The 23,399-nt window shown below is 31.2% G+C and overlaps 3 protein-coding genes across 4 annotated transcripts; all 3 read left to right on the top strand.

Annotated features, from left to right (window-relative positions):
- The first annotated feature begins 1,354 nt into the window (after positions 1-1,354).
- On the top strand, positions 1,355-13,751 carry LOC133313762 (profilin-4-like). Of its 2 annotated transcripts, XM_061515172.1 has the most exons (4): positions 1,355-1,359; positions 12,404-12,536; positions 13,024-13,161; positions 13,578-13,751. In XM_061515172.1, the coding sequence occupies exons 2-4, from the start codon at positions 12,408-12,410 to the stop codon at positions 13,710-13,712; spliced, it is 402 nt and encodes a 133-aa protein (XP_061371156.1). In that variant the 5' UTR covers positions 1,355-1,359; positions 12,404-12,407; the 3' UTR covers positions 13,713-13,751. The 2 variants fall into 2 exon arrangements, with proteins under 2 accessions (XP_061371156.1, XP_061371157.1); XM_061515173.1 differs by lacking the exon at positions 1,355-1,359 and having other exon boundaries at positions 12,377-12,536.
- LOC133313753 (derlin-1) lies at positions 4,002-7,836 on the top strand. The gene is made up of 7 exons (XM_061515162.1): positions 4,002-4,138; positions 4,534-4,669; positions 5,478-5,551; positions 5,682-5,775; positions 6,613-6,741; positions 6,864-7,024; positions 7,347-7,836. The coding sequence occupies exons 1-7, from the start codon at positions 4,122-4,124 to the stop codon at positions 7,480-7,482; spliced, it is 747 nt and encodes a 248-aa protein (XP_061371146.1). The 5' UTR covers positions 4,002-4,121; the 3' UTR covers positions 7,483-7,836.
- A 6,317-nt stretch (positions 13,752-20,068) lies between the features above and the next one.
- On the top strand, positions 20,069-22,209 carry LOC133313775 (profilin-1-like). The gene is made up of 3 exons (XM_061515186.1): positions 20,069-20,296; positions 20,758-20,895; positions 21,782-22,209. The coding sequence occupies exons 1-3, from the start codon at positions 20,174-20,176 to the stop codon at positions 21,914-21,916; spliced, it is 396 nt and encodes a 131-aa protein (XP_061371170.1). The 5' UTR covers positions 20,069-20,173; the 3' UTR covers positions 21,917-22,209.
- The last annotated feature ends 1,190 nt before the right edge of the window (positions 22,210-23,399 follow it).

A 23,399-nucleotide genomic window follows, 5' to 3' on the forward strand; every position in this document is an offset into this window, starting at 1 on the left:
TAAGTCTATCTTTGGTTTTCTGTTTTCGTGGGTGCAATGATCTGTCTATCTGATTTCTTTATAAATTATTTACTAATTTGGCTTTTTCTTTTTCTTTTTTTATTAAACAATAATGTTTAATCAAACAATTATCCCTAGTCTAAATACCATATTTCAATTTTATTCCGACGCACAATAGACCTTGTCAAGGTAGGATTTTGGGCTCATTAACAATTCCCCCATAACGTTTGTTTTTTTGTAAAGTGTTATATCGAAAAATTGAATCCATGACATTGGCTATGATACCAAGTCTTGGATCAAACGCTTATTATTAAATCAAATAATGTTAGTTATGATACAATTCCTTTTACTTACTCTTGTTAGACCAAGTGTCATGATTCGATTTACTTTCGACCCACACCAAGCCTTGATAAAACAGGATGTTTGTCTCATCAACAATGGGTATTATTTTTTTTAGTTACATGTGATCAGTTGATTTTAGAGGATTTGATACGATATCAAAATTCAATTCATCCGAAAAATCATACCAACTAAGAGATTTAAGCTATAAAGGAAAAGCAATAAAGATTAAGCCTCTCACCAATTAACAATATTAATTAAACTACAATATAATATTAATATGACACAAATAACCAGCTAATAAAGAATATAATTAACTGTAAAAATCCGCATTAATATGGTATTTGCGGGTGGAGCGCCATCCAATCATACCAGAACATACATACAAGGACATTTAACCATTTCCATTGCCTGGGATGAAGGGGGGATGAAGTTGGTGGGTAGACAGCCTATTTGGGTTGTAATTTGCAAATTGATTTGGTTCAAGATTGATGTATGGTCAAACACCTCCCCGTGGACCCACCATGGTTTTATTTTGCATGCTATTAATTACTTTAATCAATGATTTTTCACTGGCACTGAATCCGTTGCAAGGACAAACACAAATCATAATGATAGATTGGTAGTTAATTATGATTAGCATTCGTAATTTAGGACCCTCCATTACATGCCATAAATTATTATAAGCAATTCTATTAGGTGCACTGTATTGCGGGCGACAGCATGACTTAATCAAGACGTATCTGAAGTTCAAAATCCAATCTTGACAACTATTATAAATTATGGTATTGGATTTTTCTAATGACTTGCTAATTCACAATTCCAAATTCTAATATGTTAATTCCAATCAGAAATCGTGTTTCTCCACAGACACATGATCTTTATTTTCCTTCGTTTTTATTTAGGTTTGATTGAAATTAAAAATATCTTATTAATAACTTCGTCACAAGATTTGTTCCCTTCTCGCATAAATTGAGGAATAGGGCCAAAAACAAAAACAAAACAAAGATAACAGAGAACGAAAAAGAAAAAGTCTTTTTTTGCTGAAGAATTTACATCGTCTAAGCAACAACAGTTTCTTTCTCCTATTGATCCATCGAATTTTGTGCTATTTTTTTTTAAAAAAAAAAAATATGTGGACCCATACGTATCATTATTTCTATGGCATGACACAATGACTATATGTATCACGTCAGTTTTATCCTGAAGTGTATAAAGCTAATGGAAAGAATAAAAATTTGACGAGGTTGACAAGAAGGCAATCTAAGAGTGAAATATAATATTGAGAGGGAATGGGATCAAGTGTCTCTAGGCTCTTCATATTACTAGTAAATTGTTTTTTAATTATTTTTTGAAAGAAAAAAAACCACGTTACAAATTAACTATAATTAGGGGTGTGCATGGATTATGTCGGGTCAGATTTTTGGGCCAAATCGACCTAACTTGATTTTTATAGGTCAGGTATTTTGACCCGATCCGCTTTAATTTGATCCAAGTCAGGTCTGACTTGGTTTGGGTCATAGTTATTAAAACCGGACCGACCCGGCCGAACGACCTGGAAACCGGTAAACTGGTCATATAACCGGTCCGGTTGAAGCAACAGATCGGCCATGCATCAGAACCAATGTGACCCGGTCCGACCCCGCCGGTTTTCGTAAAAACCGGTGACCCGGCCCGGTCCCAAAAAAAAAATTCCAAATTTTTATTTTTTTCAAAAAAAATCATAATAGTTATAGTTGAATTTTTTTTTTTGCATATTGACTTACATAAGTTATGTACCTACAACACTAATATTATCTCAATTATGTACTATGCATAAAAATTTGAATTAATTTATAGTTAGAGATGTCGTTTTATGAACCTAAAGCCTTGTATCACGATCATTATATTTTTGTTTGATTTTTTATTTCATAAAAATATGTGATTTATTATTTTTTGTATTAAAATATTTGAAATATTTATTAATTTTTTTTTAGATATTTGAGTATGTTTATAATTTTTTAATATAAATTATAAAATTACATATAATTACCGGGTCATGCGGTTGAACCAGTGATCCAGTGACCCGGTACCTCGACCGGGTCAATGACCGGGCCGATTTTAATAACATTGGTTTGGATTTTTTTGAACTAATTCAGAACCGGGTCAGATCTGACCTGACTTGGTTTCTGAAGTGGGTCTGACTTGGTTTCTGATTTCAATGAAATTTCTACGTTGCAAATGACGAAAATTTTGTCACACAATTTTTTTGTCGGAATACTTTTTGTCGAAAAGCTACAAAAATTTTTCTCTAAAGAAATATTTTACAAAAGTAAATTTTCGATCGAAATTTAGTTTCCGTTAAAAGTTTTGACGAAAATGATTTCTTCCATCAAATGTTTTAAACGAAAAAAGAATTTCATCATAATTTTTGACGAATTGTTTTTCGTTCAAAATTTCAATGGGAATGTGTTCTGACGAAAATTTCGGCAGAATATTTTTTCCGTCAAATGTTTTTATCGAAATATTTTTTGTCAAATTTTTTTGACAGAAATGTGTTTCGATGAAAATTTTGATGGAAATATTTTTTATTAAAAAACTTGACGAAAATATTTAGTCGGAAATTTTCGATGGAAATGTGTTTCGCTAGAAATTTCAACGAATTTTTTTTTTTGTCAAAATGTTTAACGAAAATGTTTCCGTCGAAAACTTTCGCCAAAATTTGAATTCTGTAAAGAATTTTGATGAAATTTTTTTCCGTCAAAATTTTTTGATGGAAATGTGTTTCGTTGAAAATTTTGATGAATATATTTTTTTGTGAAATAATTTGACGAAATTTAGATTCCGTAAAAAAATATGAAAAAAAATTTTCCGTCAAATTTTTTTACATAAATATTTTTAATCACAAATTTTGGTGAAAATATTTTTTGCGAGAATTTTTGTTGAAAATATTTTCCGTAAAAAAATTTGACGTAATTGTTTTACGTTAAAACTTTTCTTTTAACGTAATTGTGATTTTTTATTTTCACATAATGGATGTGGGTCAAATTTTGGGTCAATGAATCATTATTAAAACAAGTCAGTTAAATAAAAGGGGATCAGTATTTAAATCCAGTTCAAAAAAAAAAAAGCTATTTATGAGTCAAGTTAAGGGCAAATCAAAGGTAGAGCAAGTGAACGAGTTTTTTTGGTACTGAATATAAGATCCTAATTAAAAAAAGAGAGGCTTTTATGCATATTATATCCGAAATTGACAATATAGTTCTGTAAGCACAATTTTAAGGCCAACTTAAGTAATTAAATCGAGTTGCATAAATGGTATCCAATACCCCAAGTGAATGGTTTGAATCTCAATTGGTCGGTTGTCCTGCTTTTGTGATCACTCCTGTTCCTAGTCTGGGAGTAGAGTTTTTGGTGTCTAACTTTATAGGTGAATAGTTCCCACGTGACAGCAACTTTTAATTCTCTACCTGTCTTTGGTGGGGTATCCTCGCTATCACTTTTTGGCGAAAAAAAAGAAAAAATGAATTGTCCAAGAATTCTAAAACAAGCACTCAAAAGAAGTGATGTGATTCAGATTTCAGACCGAGAATGGCCCAAACCTGCCAAAAGAATTGAACGAAAGTTTGAAAATAGCCAGCCCATGTAAAACTGGGCCATGTACGGGCTTCGGCGGCACGTGAGAGGAGGATGCACGGAACGGAACAGAAGCTTCTGGGGTCTGTTCAACGCTGTTTCAGAAGGGAGATCTGAATTCTGAACTAGAATTAGGTTTTGGTTTCAGTTATCTTGCTAATTTCGCAATGTCTTCTCCCGCCGAGTAATTCTCTTAATCGTTCTTTCTTTCTTTTTTTTAAGTATAATGTTAATGAATCTTTGGGGTCTTAGTATTATATCAATAATTTGAGTAATCGAATTTGGAGTTACGTTTTTCTCGTCGCATTCTAGCTCATTTTGTGTTTGTCCTTATGCTATCATTTTTATGTTGATGGGAGTTTTTGTGTATGAGTGTTTTCTCTTATTCAAAACCTTCTTTGCGTGCTTTCCAGCTTTACTAGTAGCAGAAGTAATCTTGCTACTACTAGTTTCCATTCATTAATCCACTTGGATGATTATATTATGTATATGCAATTTTTTCTTGGCAAGTTTTATAATTGTTTCAATCACTTTGTTTAGTTAATTAAATTGCATGCTTCAAAATTTGCCTGCTTTCAGGTGGTATAAGTCTCTTCCACCTATAAGCAAGGCTTATGGCACGGTTTGTCTGTTGGCTACCGCAATTTATCAGCTTGGAATATATCATCCGGTTCAAATTGCACTATTATATGAACAAGTGTTCTATCGTTTTCAGGTCAGAATTCCATAAGATCATTGGTATTTGGTATCAGTATGACAGAAAGAGTAATATGCTGTTTGATGCTTTTGCAATTTATTGCTTTCATTCTAAAGCTTCCCTTTTGAATCCCATTCTGCTTGCCTTTGATGTGGAGAATTTTTATGTATAGGACAGATTGAGGATCTCTTCTGTTTTTATTATCTCCCGAATTAAAAGAAATATCAGAGGCTTACTTGGTTTTACCGCCCAACTTTTTGTAATTTAGCCATATTTGCAGCCAATCTCTTACAAGAATATTCTATATTTTCTTGATTGTTTGAATATCCGTATCATTTTCCGCATATACGAGTGCTTCTGAACTCACCCATCTATTTTATGTTATTTACAAGTGCTTGATGTGCATCTCATAATTGTTTGGGGTCTATATAGATGTTCTCTTCTTCTTCGTAGTCTGTTGTAGAAAATTTCTATCCAATCAATAGCATTCCCCAGCTCCTCATGGCTACATTATTTATCTTCTGATACATGTGAAAGAATAGGCGAGTAATTGGGGATGCAGGGCACTGTTGCATTGGGTAGCATGAGTTTGATCCTTTGGCAACCCACAGGCTGCTGATTTGGACATAAAAAATGTATTAGCATCAATTGTCTGGGCAGACAGTTTGGTCAATAAGTAGTCAATTGGAGTTTTACTACTGAAGTTTATAAGCAACCTGATTTTCCTTAATTTTAACTTGCTGTTGACGACCTTGTTGAATAATTTTAGTGTTTCCGTTTCCAGTCAAACTTTAGTAAATCTCCTGTAACATCATATCATCTGTAGGTTTGGAGGCTGTTCACAAACTTTTTTTTCCTTGGACCATTCTCTATCAATTTTGGCATTCGTCTCTTAATGATGTAAGTAATTCGAAGATCATGTTCCTGACAATGGTTTCCACTTTCTTTCTAGTATATTAAACAAGAAGGTTTTATAAAGCTAAAATAAGGTATCTTTTACACAATATGAGTTAATTCCCTTAATCTACAGAGCAAGGTATGGTGTCCAACTTGAGAAGGGACCGTTTGACAGGCGGACTGCTGATTTCTTGTGGATGATGATATTTGGAGCCTTTGCACTATTGGTATGTGAGATCATCTACGTATCTTTTACATCTTATGTTATTTATGTGATATTTTTCCTTCAAAATGGTGGAGGATTCATTTTGTTAAACCTATTCTAGTAGCTTCAGTTTATGGAACTGGACAAGAATATGACAAACCTTTTTATTTTTTTGATAAAAAAGATGACTAACTATGCTTGATTTATTTTTGTCATTTTTATCTGTCTTTCTCTTTTATCCATGCTGCCTGTAAAAGTAATGTTCCATGTGTCTTGAAGAATATTAGCCTATAATCATAGAAAATTTTTAGTGATAAAATTATGTTCTAATGCAAAGTTAGTAGGAAAGATTTCAGAGCAAAGGTTTATGACATCCACCATAGAAGTTGATAGATGATGATGGATATGAGGATGATAAAATAAACTATGCATGATGAGGCTTCAACAAGTGAGTGATGACTGTGATTGTTTGTCATAAATGGTCAGTGGTAAGTGAAAGATGGTTAGCAGTTGACAATCTGACAAGAGGTGATTGATGGTTCGAGATCTATAGGGAGACTAAGGAAGATAAATTCTGGTTAGGTAGGATGGGAAGTGTCTATGAAGGCTTGAATGTGCTGTACAAAACAACTTGGTTGAGTGGAGAAAAGCATTAGGGAAGTTCTGATTCTTCTGAAAATATTTTTGTTAAGTTAATTTTGGTGAAACAAAGTCCTGATTATAAGATGATGTGTTTTACTGTTGTTAAAATGGCACAAACTCCATTCCCCATTCTTAGTTGCTTTCTCTATGTTGTCATTTTTTACACGGTGTCCTAATATCATTTCCTTTCTTTGCAATCTTATCTCCTGGATTCTAGGTTTTGTCTGCTATCCCTATTTTGTGGTCCCCATTTTTGGCAATATCACTTGTTTTTATGCTCCTTTATGTTTGGAGTAGAGAATTTCCAACTGCCCAAATCAACTTATATGGACTTGTTGCACTTAAGGTATATTTCTATCTTGTTTAAGTTATCGTTTTTATGCATTGCTTATAGGGCTTTGATTTTCTCATGTTGCATGAGAATCTATGAGCTGTATGAAGTATATCTTTCGTTAAATTATTTTTCAGGCCTTCTATCTTCCATGGGCGATGCTTGCTTTGGATGTCATTTTTGGTTCACCTCTTACGCCCGATCTGTTAGGTATCATTGCAGGACATCTTTACTACTTCTTGACAGTGTTGCATCCACTGGCAGGTGGAAAAAACATTTTGAAGACTCCAATGTGGGTGTATCCTTCTTGTATTCTTTTGCTTAAGGTATTAAGTATATGCTGTTGCCATTTAAATTAAAGTATGTAATTTTGTCCTGATATGAAGCTTTATTTATACCCATCATAGCCTTACCCCCCCTTCCCAAAAAAAAAAAAAAAAAAAATGTAACCCAAACTCTTCAAAACATACCATCAGTTGTTCCTCATGTAGCACATGTAGGGGCTGGGCCTACAGCTAATATGGTTAAATAACAATGTGTTCTTTATAACTCCCAATAACCTGGGAATTGACCAAAAGTTGGAAGCTAGTTCTGTTGTGTTCTTAACTGTTATTTTCCAGACATAAATTGGTTGCAAGGTGGAGAATTGGAGCGCCACCAATTAGCCGTGGCCAGCCTATTAATAATAACGCTCAGCAAGAGAGTTCAGGTTCAGGGGTTGCTTTCAGGGGAAGGTCCTATCGACTTAGCGGATAGATGCAACAAATTAAATGGAGTGGAATTTCCTGACCACTTGTTTCAACTTCCCTTATTTGATTGGTGACTTGCCACCACTGACAAATGGAGTTAAGCATCCGTTGATAATTTGAATGGGAGCAATGTATGAACCTTGATAGTTCATTGAAAAGCAAACTTTCTTTTGAGGACAGCCTTATAGTTTAAAATGAATTCTCTTCGGAGCTTTTACTTGTAAGAAAGAGAAAAAGTTTATGAGGTGAGTTAATTGTCAAATGTTCATCTTGAATTCATATCACTTCTGTCCTTACTTTCAAGATATTACCTCTTTGATATTCAGTTTGAAAGCTAGGCCCCGTGAATTTGCATCTCCAACTATAATACTCCTTCTGAAAATCCATGCCCTCCTTGTGCAAGAAAATATCGGACATCACATGGCACATACTAATATAATTTTGATTGGGTTTCTCTCGCATTTTGTATTTGTTACTCGAACCTTCTTTTATTATGAAAATTTAAATAGAACTTTCATACAAAAAATTTAAATACAACTAAATATAAATTTTGTTATGTTTAAGAAGATTAGTTCGTGTCTTTATAGTGAATATAATGACGATGGTTGTCATCTATGTAGCACCGATACGACACGTGACACGACACGACACGACATTCCGACACGTCAATCATAAAAAATTATGGATTTCGACACGTTGAGACACGTTTTAATATTAAATAATATTTTTAATTTATATAGTGTATATTTCATTTAATATTTAATAATTTAACAAAAAATGAAACTAAATTAATAATACCTATCAACACGTTATAAAGATGGAAGCTTTAATAAAAAAAATAAGAACTGAGATGAGAGAGAGATATAATATCAGATAGAGAGATCAAATCATATTACAGAGAGATCAGAGAGAAGAAGATACAACAAGAGCGTGATAGGAATTGACAACAATGATGCTGAGATGATCTCTTATCTACTTAAGGGAAAAAAAGACAAAAAGATAAAATTGATATGATCAGGTGTAAGCTTTATTAATATATTTTAGTTTTTAAAAAAATAAAAAAAATTTAAAAAAAATTTAAAAAAAAATTTAAAAAAAATTACGAAAATGCCATTTGACCGACACGGTCAAATTCGCGTGTCGGAATGGTCAACGTGTCGGAAAAAGTCAACCGCGTGTCCGACACCGTGTCGGAGCGTGTCGCCGTATCGGAGCGTGTCGGACCCGACTCTTCCTGTTTTTACAAGTGTCTTGTGCTTCCTTGGTTGTCATTGCATCCACTGATGGAACCGGTAGTGTTTGGTTTTCCTTCTTTGATACTCATGAGTCACGACTCATGACAATGTATTTATGACGAATAACCAACGGAGTGCAGTGTTGCAATCTCCTTGAACAATTGAATTCCCTGGTCTTATCTCTTAATCAGATAAGAATCTTTTCTTGAGCTCTGGGATGTCCTCCTGGCCGTGGGTCTGGAAGGCCATTGAAGACTCCGTCCATATTGTTTGGTTGGGAAGATTGTATTTTTACTTTTGCAGTGATTATGTTATGGATTGCTTGTTCTGAGAGGCTACTTTTTTTTCATGAGATTTGGGTCACAAAATATTTCGAGTCTCTTTCTTTGTGATTATAATGGTTATGAATCGGGCCTCCTGCAAAATATTTCTAATTGGATCATTTTTCTGGATTCAACTCCGAGTCGCTCACGATTTTAACTAACGATCAAATGGAGTTGAATCAAATCGATATTTAGGAAAAATATACAATTCTAGATTATCCTATTATGTAAAATACAGTTTAAATGCAAAAAATTTGTGGTTCATTAATTATTTTTTAAAATAAGTTTTATATGATGGCAGAACAGATTATGATTGGAAAACACATATGACTGTAACAAAAACTTCAATGCACTAAAAGCATCTAATTTGGTATTCCTTGGAATTTTTTTTTCTTTCAACCATATTTTTTTTTCTTTAAATTTTTAAAAAAATTCATATTTAATAAAAAAGAATATCGAATTCGGTATATTAAAATTTTCCCCCATAATCGTAACTCGTGACTCACGCGGCACGTGGAGGAGTGGGCTTGTCTCTTTCGAACTAAAATCAATCAGGCCCTGGAACAGCTAAGCTAGCTACTGCTGGATGTTACCTTTATATTTCACTTTATTTTGCAATCTATCTGTCATGGATCTCTACCTTTTCTTTTAATAAACGTTAATGTAGATCGCTTTTTGTATTTAGGAATGAGATAATTAAACGGGGATCTCCCTGAATAGAATAATCTTATATATTAAATATGACAAAATGCAAATTAACTCAATGGCCTGTAATTTTAAATTTTTTTTTTTTTGCTGGAATCAACTGACAATTTGTCTTTCATGTGAATGTTATACTAGATCTATAATCTATTTACTCATAGATTTGTTATATGATAATTTTTATATTTAATTTTTTATCATATGATTATTTCAAATTTTTGACTTTTCATTTATATTTTTTTACTTTTAATCTATGTTAAATTTGTATTTTTTTATTTTTTTAAGAGAGAAATCAAGGTATAATTCCAATAAATTGAAAATACATATTTTTTTTTGGTAAATAAATACATATTTTATTATAAACATAAGCATTATTAAAATATCTTACAAGTGTTATTCTGTTACGTATTTATAAATTTATTTTCTTTGAATATTAATCTTGTAAGTTCTGATGAAAATAATATTTAAATAATTTTTTATGACGCAAATTTATTGATAGAGTTGTGAAAATGTAATGACTAAGAGAGTGTGTAATTTAAACACAACCATGTATTATCCTTTCCCTATCACATTTTCCTCTCCCCGCGTGTTACATGGGCTTTCCCACGGCAAATATATGTGGTGGATCATCTTTTAAACCTAAAAATAAAAAAATAAAAAAATAAATACTATTATAATTTTATTTAATATATATATATATATTATTTATGATATATTTAAAATTTTTTATTATAATAATAATATGATCAGGAGATGTATCAATATTTTTATAAAATTGAGATATAGAGATTTGGTTAGTGTGCAGTGTCTTTAAGAAAAAGCTATAAAAATATAATTAAGATGAAGTTTAATATCCTAAAAGAACTTAATTAATATGCCATAATGAATAAATAGTATTTTTTCATTGAAATGATGTATATAAAATTAAAAAACGTATGTAAATATTATTACAAATAAATCAAACAAAATCAAATTATATAATTATCAAATTTCAAATATGAATCTATCAATTTTACTTTATGAGAAGTATACTTAATACTTTTAACTAGGTATTATCTTTAAAATATTTTGATTATAAAATTTCCTTAAAATGAAATAATTTTATATAAATATGCACAAAATATTTATTTATTAAATAAAAAAATTTATAATCCTAAATATATGTTTTAAATAACTCATGCAATACACAATTTAATATAAAATACATAGATTGAGTCTTAGCACATGATCGAGTCAATTAGAATATATCTTTCCGCAGCATGATTAATGCTGATTTAGTGGCAACTATCTTATTCCATTTGGTTTGTAAACTATTATCGTGGTGACCTTAGTCCTTAGATTTGTAAAATTTTTAGGGGGTAAGGTGAAGTATATAACCCTGACATGGGCTGTGAAGCTGGGCAAAAATAATTTGCATGAATTCTTTTTTTTCCTTCCTTTTTAAACCATGTCCATGAGTATCTTTGCACGTTCGATCCATTTTTGACTATTTATATGTCAAATCCCCGTTTTATTGTAAGAGCATACTGATTATGCGGTTATTTTTTTACAAAAGTTACTTATCTTGTTTCAGGGTAGAATTTGCTTAATATCTCGATTCGCCCTTTGGGGTCTGATTCATTTTTGTGTGTGTGTGTGTTAAGGTCCCTTCTTGTATATAAAAAATTTAAAGTTATAAAAATATCAAAACAATACAATGCACAAAATACTTGATACTATATTTAAGAAATTTTCTGACATATATACACTTTACGTATGATAAATATTTTCCACCATTGCAAAAAAACATTATGTAATTTCAGTAGAAGTGTGTACATATGAAGAATTTTAGCATAACATAAACAAATAAAAGAATACTTTATATTTTCTAGAGAATAAAGATGTTACATCTCAAGCCTGCAAGGAAAGTCCATTCTAAAAAAAGAAAAGCCTCAAGACTCAAAAGCAATACATTGTATCTATATTTTTTCGACAAGGAAACATGTCTGTTTGATTGTGTTCTGATTTTTTTGTTCTTAAAACTATTTTGTAAAACAGTTATGGAAACAGTTGTTTTCTATATTATTTTTTTTTGAAAATTAAAAACAAAAACAGAAAACAAAAACAACTCAGACATGTTTTCTAAATTTGATTTTAAAAACAAAAAAACAGTTATAGTTTTCAAAATATTTTTTACAAAACAGGGGTGCCAAACGAGTTTTTTTGTTCTAAAAACTAAAAAACTGTTTTCCAAAATAGAAATCAAACCGAGTCTCTATTTTGTAGATTTTTTTTTCTTTTATTCATTAAATTATTTTAAAAATTATTTAATATAATTACTCTACATAACTTCAAATATATATTATTTTATCAGATATAACAATAATGTAATTAAAAAAACAGAAGAAGAAGAAGAAGCAATTCTGTTGATGAACTAACCATCTCTAATCTATTTCGGGACAGAAAGGAATAGGAATAGGAAAATAGAGAGAGAGAGGTGAGTCCTAAAATGAAGGTGAAGTTGAATGGGTGGCAGCAATTGGATGGAGGTAAAGGGACGGTGGAGCGGGCATCATCCCTCACCCATAATCCAATCCTTATTTAAAACTAAAATTGAAGCTGACCAAAACAAACATAACACAAACACAAGCACAAACACAAGCATCACAAGAACAAACAAAGAAACTAAGAAAATGTCGTGGCAAACTTACGTCGATGAACATTTGATGTGCGATATCGATGGCACAGGTCACCACCTCACCGCCTCTGCCATCATCGGCCACGATGGCTCTGTCTGGGCTCAGAGCTCTTCCTTCCCTCAGGTACCTTAACTTTTCATTCTTTCACCTGATCTCCATGCATGGATCTACCAATCATTTATTCTCTTTGATTTCCAAAAAAAATTTGAATATCTATTTTTTTATTTTTATTTTGAATATGTAATCCAGTTTCTTGTGAGTCATAGTGTGAAAAACATTCGTCAATGCAATTTTTATTATAAGATTAGAGTTAGGCATTAATTAAATTTTATGCAAATGAGTCCAAGTTATTTAGTGAGATTCACATGAAGTTCATCGAGAGTGGATCCTCTCATGTGATCATGTTATTATCTCATTATCAATGATTGATTATGATCAAATAATATGACCACGAGATCACTTTTTCACATGAGAGGATCCAGTCCCAAGTTCATCTAATGATAGAAAATGTGTTAAAAAGAGTATGTCAAAGACAAATAGTGTGCTGTTAGCATTTCTTTTAATTTTATCATGTGATAATGTTCCGATTCATTTTATACTTTCTCTACAGTTTAAGCCTCAGGAGATCACTGATATCATGAAAGATTTCGACGAACCCGGTCATCTTGCTCCTACAGGCTTGCACCTTGGGGGAACAAAGTACATGGTGATTCAGGGAGAGTCAGGAGCAGTCATCCGCGGGAAGAAGGTAATATGTCATGCCAAAACTACTCATCATCTTACACAAATTGATTATAGTATTTATATAGCATCTTGTGGAATTTTATAAACGTTTTATAGTGGTTGAACTTCCATGTGCATAAAATTAATATTTGTGCTTCTTAAGGCTCCGAGAATGGTTTTGGGTCATGAGTACGGTAAATGTATTTATCTATGTTAATACAATGCAGTTTCTGTTGTTACTTATTTACATAGACAATTGAAATTATGGATCATTTCTCTTTCAATATCATGCTTTTCTCCTCTCTCTTTTTTTCAATGATATGAAAAGGAATACTAGCTAATTTGCACCTGATCTTGTTGAGTAGCATTATATTTCCTATGCTTTGATTTGGCTTTTTTTTTTTTAAGGGAACTGACTTTTGTGCTTGTTAATTTGGGTAGGGATCTGGAGGTATCACCATAAAGAAAACTGGTCAAGCTCTAGTGTTTGGCGTCTATGAGGAACCTGTGACTCCTGGACAATGCAACATGGTTGTTGAGAGGTTGGGAGATTACCTCATCGATCAGGGTCTGTAGACCTAGAGTACTTATCATGATTTGAACATTTGTTTCTTGGGTACTATACTTTGTTATTTTCATAATTTTTGGTCTGTATCAAGTATATTTCATTTTCAACCCCGAATTGGGAGTTGTTGCAGACAATAACTATGTCAGAATTAAACCTTTGTCTGTTGTTTGGATGTTTAATTTACCCTGATGATGTTTCCCGTTCATTGCATTTCTCTCTAATGTACCCTCTAAACTCCCACTCAGTTCTCAGCACCTTTGCTCTTTCGTAATGCTTAAGTTGATGGTCAATAAGCACATACCACAAACGGGAAAGAATATTAATTAAAAAAAGACAAGAAAAGAAAAGAAAATGCTTGTTTGCACATCTTTTAGGACCACATTCATAATAGGTGACAATTAGAATTCTAGTGTGCAAAATCTAAGAGACTAGCTAGTTTTAATTAAATTGTAAAAAAAAAAAATTATAGATATGAAGCGATATGTTTATAAGTGCGTTCAGAACTAACAAATACCTTGTCCTTGAGAACTTAAAAATTGATGTTCAAAACCAACCAGTTCTTGTAGGAGGTAATTGTTCTCAACGGGATGAGAAAATGAGTGATTCAACGAATTAATGATTCATCCGTCTGCCCTTTTATGTTGCTCTTGATTTGAGCCTCTTCCTTTAAAATATATTTTGTTGAATGGCTTGAAAACAAACCATTTTCTAATTATTTCGTGATCGATTCATTAGGGTTATATGAATTGAGGCAAGATGATAGAGAGAATCAGCACCTGTTTCACACAATACAAAACGAAAATTTTCTCTCCCTCCGTGCATCATTCGTTAAAAAAATTAAAACAAAAACGATTATTCACCTGAATTTGTCAATTTTATGTGACTAATTTTGATGTATTTAAGAATTGACATGAGAAATGTTCGTAGCTCCAAAAGGAATAACACTAACTTAGGTGCTGGCTTACGTATTTATTGTGCAAAATTTAGTGCGGACTATTGCATTTGGGCAACAGATCTGGCCACTTGATACCGTGTTTGACTTCACTATTTTAATTTTTAAATTGCATTTTATAAAAATGTTAAAGAAAAAATTTGTAAAAAAAAAAAAATGTTTGAAATTAATTGTGGGGTTCTTTTCTCATACTAACTTAAAATGGAACTATTACGAGATATCATCCTCGGTGGGTGTACAGAGCAACATCCAGTGTCTTTTAGCGGTTTCATCATGACCTCACAGGAGTTGATTTGGCTAGATTGTGCAGGCTTTTTTTTTTTTTTCCCTGTATTTTCCAAAAGAAGAAGAGAGTTTGTCTTTGTTTTTAAATTAATTTTTTTTAATTATTCATCAATTAAATTCAATTAAAAGTTTTACACCTAACGCTTCTTTAATAATAATAGTTATAATAATATAATCCTTAGTGGTTAAATTATTTCATTATATGTCCAACAATAATAGTTTACTCATATATGAGGCTCGCGTAATAGGAAGCTCAGTAATAAGTAATCAAAAGAAGAATCTAATATAATCAAAGAAAAATATCAATTCAAGATACTAATTCTAATACGACATCAATAAATTTCGGTTTGAGCTTTTAGAAGAGACACAAAAGATTCAGAATTTCAATATCCAGAAGTAAATTTTATAAATAAGAGATAAACCCTACAGAAATGACATTGACTCTTTCTTTAGTGTGCACACACACCATCCATTTTGCAAATGTCGTTATTATTTGTGCATATTGATATGTTATACTCAAAGTTATCTAATCCATAGATATCTGAAAGAGCACTTAAATTCAAGATAAATTTACTAATTCTTAAATACACATATCTGTCCTCAAGATAGAACAACTATACATGTACCAAAATTTTTGTACTATATTATAATGTGATTTAAAATTGGTTCACTATCAATTTTAAGAAATTTTTTAATAGTACATACTTGAGTGCTGATTAAAGGTTTTACAATCAAAATTAACTCTTTTAGGTAAATATCAATATTAGTTAGATTTTGAAATGAATATAAAAGTGGATGTGTAACTAGGGGTGCTAAACGAATTAGGGGCCTTTGCTTGGCTCATGAAGACATGAATTTATATGTTTAAAATTGATTGTTGGCACCAGACTTGAGCTCGTTTAATGAAAAAGGTCTCAGGCTCCAATTCAAAAGCTCAGCCTTGGAGCCTCTCAGCCTTGCCTAGTATATTATTTATTTTTTTATATTTTTATACTACTTATAATAACTCTCTTTTTCTCCTCAATCAATTTCACTCATTTTATTGGAAAAACAGACTTTTTGAATGATTTTGTTTTATATTATGCTGTTTGGATATACATTGAATTTATGAATATTTATGGAATTACTAGTGTTATTGATTGTATATTTTGTTTAGATAATTTTTTTTGTCTTATTTATTTTAAACAGGCTAAATCAGACTTTTATTTTTTGTAAATAAATCAGGCCACAAGCTGATAATTATATTTATAATAGATAACAAGCTTGGTCAGACTGATACATTTAAACACAGGTTTAACCTTTTAAGACCAAAGCTCGGCTCGGCTTGCGTGTAACTCTCTAGACATTGGGATTAGTGTATTTTTGTGTGACTAAATTTCTTAAATTAACTTATCATTTGCTTGGTAAATAATTAATTATAAAAAATAATAATATATATTTGAAATTAATTTATTTTAATATAAAAAAATGTAATCAACTTTTTGGAGGAAAACTTCAGAAATTGTTATACAGTTAAAATAATCACTTGTAGTTTTTTTTTTAAAATTCTGTTAATAATTTGAAAATAAATTATTTTCAAAAACACGTTATTGTGCGTTTAGATTTGTTTATTTTACGTTTTTTAAAAAATAATTAAAATCATTCTAGAAAAATTTATTTTTAAAATAATTATTATCTAAAAATTAATAAAATATTAAACATCATTTGATAACTTATTAAAAAAAAAACACATATAAAAGATAAAATGCAGGAGAGAAAAAAAACATAAAAAGAAAATGAATGACAACTGCACACCCTATCTGTTATATATATGAGGATCGATCTCGGTTTAAATGTGTACTATTTTATTTTATTTTTTCTCTTCTTCGCTGAGATGCTGAATTGCTGGTATTAGTACTATATAGTACCATGGTTATGGAGCTAGCCTTTGAATATGTTTTCTTTTTGGGAGTATTATTTATGCGATTGATACAATAAGAGTTAAGTGAGAATGCTTTGGTGGAATAAGAGAGAATACTTTGAAATAAATAAAAATAATTCAGTTGGCGTGAAGAAATTAAACAAGTAGGTTAAGAGCATATATTTGATTTTTCTTAGTACTAACTTTGAAATGAATTTAATTTTTTTTTTTGTATTACATGGAAATTGAACACATACCACTACATTACACATACCTAACACACACATCCCACACCACTAGACTAACCCCAGTGGATAAGAATTTAAAATTTTAATCTCAACCCAATTTTATATGGTATGCAATGTAACTTTTTGCTATAATTTCTGTAAAGCTAAGTGGCTCGTGGACATCCTTACACAAAAAAGTAATGTTAATAAATCTGAATGGGTGGTTCACCCGGTCGGGATACAGGATAGCTTATTAGTTTAATCATTAATTTATTGGTTGGACCGCATAAATTAAATTTATAAAAAAAATATAAATAGAATTAATATGACAATAAACAAAATTGGTTTAATGGATAACCTGTCATTCCCTTCCCATAGGTGCAAGTTTGAATACGAGGAGTGCATTTATGGTAAAATATTTTGTTACAATTTCAAAAACTGGTTCAACCAATAAATAAGTATTAGGTTACCACTGGTTGAACCCGATTTTTTACCCATTTACCGATTATTGATCTGATTATATGCATGACTGGTTAATTGACTGAATCAAACTGGTTAGCGATCTGATTCTCGGTTCAACAACTAAGTGGGTCAGGCCAACTTTAATAATACTACAAAAAAGTGATCCTTTTGTGAACATTCCCCCTTCACTCTCTTTTTTTATTTTTGGTAAATTTTCCTGTATATTTTTACATAATGATAATTACACATAAAAAATATATTTATGATTTTTGAAATAATTCATTCTTAAAATAATTTAGTTAATCATTTGTTAAAGTGTTTTATAAGAGTTATGTTGTAGAAAAAGTAAATGTGTCATGTTACTGAGATTCGTTTTCTGTGCCTTAGTTTTTTTTTTTTTGCTTCAAAAAACGCGGGCTTCACAAAATTATTGTGTGTGTAGAAAACTTTACCATGTCATGTTAAAGGACAAACGAAAATCCCTTTGTTAAAATTATAAATTCATGTGAATCTGTTTGAAATTTATTTGTTTTTATGTTTTTTGTCTACTTATAATATATTTATCAGTATCGTATGATACACGATACAATTTATTGGATTAGTGATGTGTACCGTAGGGTGTATCAAAAACGAAATTGTATGGAATGATACGATACTGAATCGTGTATCATACGATATTGAATCATATATCATACGATACACAAATAAATCAAAATTTATATTTTTTAATATAAAAAAAGCGATAAAATTTTTATTTGTGATTTAAATTAAAAAAACTACACAAATTATTATTAATAAAGAAAATAAAATAAAAATTTGATTTGTATTTTAAATTTAAAAATCAATCTGAAAAATCTAATTAATAAAGGGAATAATTAAATAAATGTAATTTTGTTATGTATTTTCTTATGTTTTAGGTCCTCAAAATCTTAAAACTGATAGGAATGATAAAAGTAAATGGGTCATTATACAATAGCAAGATAATAACAGTTGGCTTAATAAATGAAATGATATTGCCAACAAGAATGATAAGAAAAAATGATCTAAATTATTGAACAAGAAATAGGAGATGAGGTCAAATGACTACACTAATGATGATGATGGATAATTATGTCACTGATAGTGCTGACAGTGATAGTAGTGTTTTGACGATTGATGAATAAAAGAATAATTGATTTACATTTTAGTTACTTATATATTTTACTGATTGGATTTTTTTGTAGAATTTGAATTTATATGATATTCAGTATTCTTAAATTATTTTTATTATATTTTTATATCTTATAATTCAATATGATTCATTATTGATGATACAAAAAATTAGCCAACAATACACCGTACATATTACGAGTCAATAACCTTAATTACTTTGGTTGTGGCATACCCGATAATCACAGGGATAATTATATCTGAATGCTGTTATTTGAAAAGGAAAGGAATGAAAAAGAGAAGAAAAAAAAAGTGAAAGAATCGAAGAGACGTGAACCTTTACGTGCCTGTTTGGATCCTCTTCTTCTTAAGCTAGAAGTTACTTATAAGTTAAAGCTAAAAAAGAGAGCTTAACAAAAGAAGCTAAAAGCTGTTTGGTAATCACATAAAATTTTTAGCTTAAAAGTTAATTAAAAGCACATATTTCAATAAATTTATCTTTCTCTATCTTTATAACTCTTTACTTAAAAAAAAAAAAACACACACAATTTAAGAAAAACAGATAAGAGCTTAAAAAAAACTCCTCCTAGGAGCTTCTAATTTTCAGTTTTTTTCTTCATTATAAAAAAAGAGTTTTTCATTGTAAGAGTTTTTTTCAAAACATGTTTGGCTTAGCTTATACTTATAAGTAGCTTCTAGCTTAAAAAGAGAGGATCCAAACAGGCACTAAGAAAAGAAAAGGACAACTTTTTCTTTTCTTTTTTTGAAACTGTATCCGATATTTATTTCTAAGATAATAATTAGGCCTGTTTCATTGTGTTTTTGATTTTTTTGTTCTTAAAACTATTTTGAAAAATAGTTATAGAAACAATTTTTTCTATATTTTTTTTTGAAAGTTAAAAACTAAAACAGAAAACAAAAATAACTAAGACACGTTCTTTAAATTTGATTCTAAAAACAAAAAAACAGTTATAATTTTCAAAACAATTTTTACAAAACATGTGCTACAAAGCGAGTTTTTTAATTTTTTGTTCTGAAAACTAAAAAATTATTTTTAAAAACAATAATCAAACAGAGACAGGTTCTTAAAATTATATCATTTTGAAAATTAAAGAAATTATATCGTTCTGATTTATTTTTTAATATATAAATTTTATTAAAATATCTTTTTGTAACCCTCCTAATCCAAAGCGATATAATTTTAAATTTTTAGATTGATGGAGAGAATTTTATCTCTCCTAATAACAATAATAATATATTTGTTCCTTTTCCACTATCAGCCAGGTGCCAGCCCGAAACAGCGAAAATAGGGTAAGGAAAAGGGTATCTTGGTAATTATGATTATAGGACAAGACACCATCATTAGACCGCTTTATAGCTCCGTAGTATCAACGCATCTAATAAGAGAGCTACTCTCAACCCATTTTCTCAGCAGCCAAACGCTCTCAGATTTTCCCGAGAAAATTCCAAAGCTCAATCTCTTTCGTCTTCAACATGTCGTGGCAAACCTATGTCGATGAACACCTTCTGTGCGACATCGAAGGTAATCACCTCACTTCTGCTGCTATCCTCGGCCAAGACGGCAGTGTTTGGGCTCAGAGCTCCAATTTCCCTCAGGTTCCATTGCCCACTTCTTTTTAATCAATCTCACTTCTTTTACTCTCTTTTTTTCTTCGGATCGATTCGTTTCGAGATTCATTAGTTGATTTATTTTGGGGAATTTTGGGATGATTGGTTATCTTCCTCATGAAGGTCTTAGATGTGCCCATTTCTGCTCATTGCTGTTGTAAATTAAGCTTACAGTTATTAATGTTGTTATGAAGATTGAAAAAGAATCACCATGCAAAAAAGTTACAAACTTGGGGCATGTTTGTGACGATACCAAATCAAATCAGCAAAAGAAAGTTCACTGCAATCCGAAATGACTTACAGAATTAACAAATTAACAACAAAAGCAGAAGTCCAGTCTTTTTTTTTTCATTACATATATCAGATGCTCTTATAAATTATGATGTCTACAGATCTGTTTTCATTTTAGTTGTTCCATTCTTGTATATAATGTGACGATGTTTATTTAGTTCAAGCCTGAGGAAATAACTGCTATCATGAATGACTTTGCTGAGCCTGGATCACTTGCTCCAACTGGATTATATCTCGGTGGCACAAAATATATGGTGATCCAAGGTGAGCCGGGAGTTGTTATTCGAGGGAAGAAGGTAAGGACTGTTTATAATATTTGCTTGAATTTTTATTGCATAAATTCATATGTTATATAATGATCTAGGATATGTGATAATGCAGTTTCTTTCAAGATATACATGATGTCCAATATTTTTTTACTATATATTATTAGTATTAAAATAATGCGGTTCAAGTGACTTGCAACCTTCTCATTGTCAGCGTGACAATCTAATCATAGTTTACATATTTTTGGTCGAGGGTAACACAAGAATGGAGTTAGCTTGCTTATGGTGTACTGCTGTAATTTAGTTATGCAACCATATCTTGCATATGATATTATAAGCAAAATATATCTCTTTTCTAAACCTTCACTCGTATTTGGAATCCATCTGATGGAAAACTTACGTGTTGTCCATGTCTCTGTGGATTGTATGTAAATCAAATTATGAGCAAATTCACAGATGTACTTAGAGCTTGTTTGGATTGCCTTCCCAAAAAAGTCTTTTTTATGCCTTGCTTATTTTAGAAGTATTTTTTATAAAAAAATTAACTTCCAAAAAAAGCAGGGTTTTGACTTTTTTTATGACTTCTGCTTTTCTTAAAAGGATTTAACCAAACAGACTTTTTTTGAAAAGTGCTTTTTGTCATTAAAAAAAAAAATCAGGAGAAAAAAAAACCGTGTGCTGAGAAATCATTGTATGCTACTTCTCTACAATGAAATACTGTTATGGGGATTGTCTGGCATAAAGAGTTACCTTCAATTGTGAGCTTAATAATTCTGTATTTTCAAATTTTGGATTCCGTGGTTGAACATGAACATGTATTGATTGTGTTTCGTGCACATTATCTTGTGCTGATATTTTTTTCATGTTTATTTTGGCCATTATAGTTATAATATCCGCCTTTCCCCCCATTGTCCAGGGTCCTGGTGGTGTTACTATTAAGAGGACCAGTCAGGCCTTGATCATTGGCATTTATGATGAACCAATGACTCCGGGTCAATGCAACATGGTTGTTGAAAGGCTTGGTGATTATCTCGTTGAGCAGGGTCTCTAATTCTCTCTGTTTGTCTTGTTATCGTGCATATTTCATTGCTTCTGTACAAGTTTTTGCGTCGACCTCGAATGAAATGCTTGATTGCGGTGTAATAATATTATAGATATCAAATATCATGGGACCTGCGTGTGGCGAAGAAGTGTTTGGAGCTTGAGAAATGATGACCGATCTCTGTCGTTTTACTTTTTTAGTGGGGTATCTGTATACATTACAGTGATTTTAAATGTTAATGCTATCGTATAATGGTTGGTATATTTATATAAACTTTGCAGATTCTTATCTATCTGGCAGAAAGCCTTCATATTAATAGCTCATTACTCCAACTCCTTTTTTCTTATCCCTAATGCAAATTGTTTTCTCGGTTTACGAAGGTATTATTAAGTAACCTCATTTTTCTAAGTGACAGAACCAGGTCTTGTATGCCAGTGTATCACTATCAGTAATCTTTGCCTGTCTACATGATGTAGGAATATGTCCTATGATTTAGTTCTAGATGATACCTGGTAACTGTCAAAACATCAATACTAACATACACAAAGAGTCAGAGATAGTGAGATACTGAAATACTTGTATATTCATTCACAATTTCTTCTCCAATTTGGAGTTACATTTATACAGCTATGACATCCTAAAAATATGGAGCTACCCACAATATCTTCAACAACTTTCTACTAAATCAAATCAGAGGATTCTATCTAATCTTATACAAACAGTAATTCAAATATTTATAACATATTCTATTTTTAACACTCCCCCTCAAGTTGGTGCATAGATATCTATCATGCCCAACTTGTTAGTTACTTCCTTCAAACTTTTTCCGGATACAGCTTTGGTCAACATATCTGCTATTTGATTTTCGGATTTAATATACGGAGTGCAGATTATTTGTTGATCCAATTTCTCCTTGATGAAATGTCTGTCTACCTCTACATGTTTTGTTCTGTCATGCTGTACGGGATTGTGAGCAATTTCTATGGCTGCTTTATTGTCACAATACAAGTTCATGGGCTGGTTACTTTTGAATCCTAACTCACTTAGCATAGTTTTGATCCATAATAATTCACATGTACAATAGGCCATACCTCTGAATTCGGCTTCAGCACTTGATCTAGCCACTACTTTCTGTTTCTTGCTTCTCCAAGTAACAAGGTTTCCTTCTACGAATGTAAAATAGCCAGAGGTGGATTGCCTGGTTGTTTTATCTCCAGCCCAATCTGAATCTGTATACCCTTCTATGATTTCTTTTTCATGTTTGGCAAATAGAATACCTTTACCAGGAGACCCTTTTAGATACCTTAAAATACGGAATACTGCTTTCAAGTGTTCTTCGCTCGGTGAATGCATGAACCTACTTACTACACTGACAGCACATGCAATGTCTGGTCTTGTGTGGGAGAGATAAATTAGCCTTCCTACCAATCTTTGATACAAACCTATGTCAGCTTCAGTCTGACCTGGATATATGCCGAGCTTATGGTTCATT

This window comes from Gastrolobium bilobum, unplaced genomic scaffold (genome assembly GCF_033153095.1).
Source record: "Gastrolobium bilobum isolate Gb01-03AN ecotype WA unplaced genomic scaffold, APGP_CSIRO_Gbil_v1 utg15927, whole genome shotgun sequence".
Classification (NCBI taxonomy): Eukaryota; Viridiplantae; Streptophyta; class Magnoliopsida; order Fabales; family Fabaceae; genus Gastrolobium; species Gastrolobium bilobum.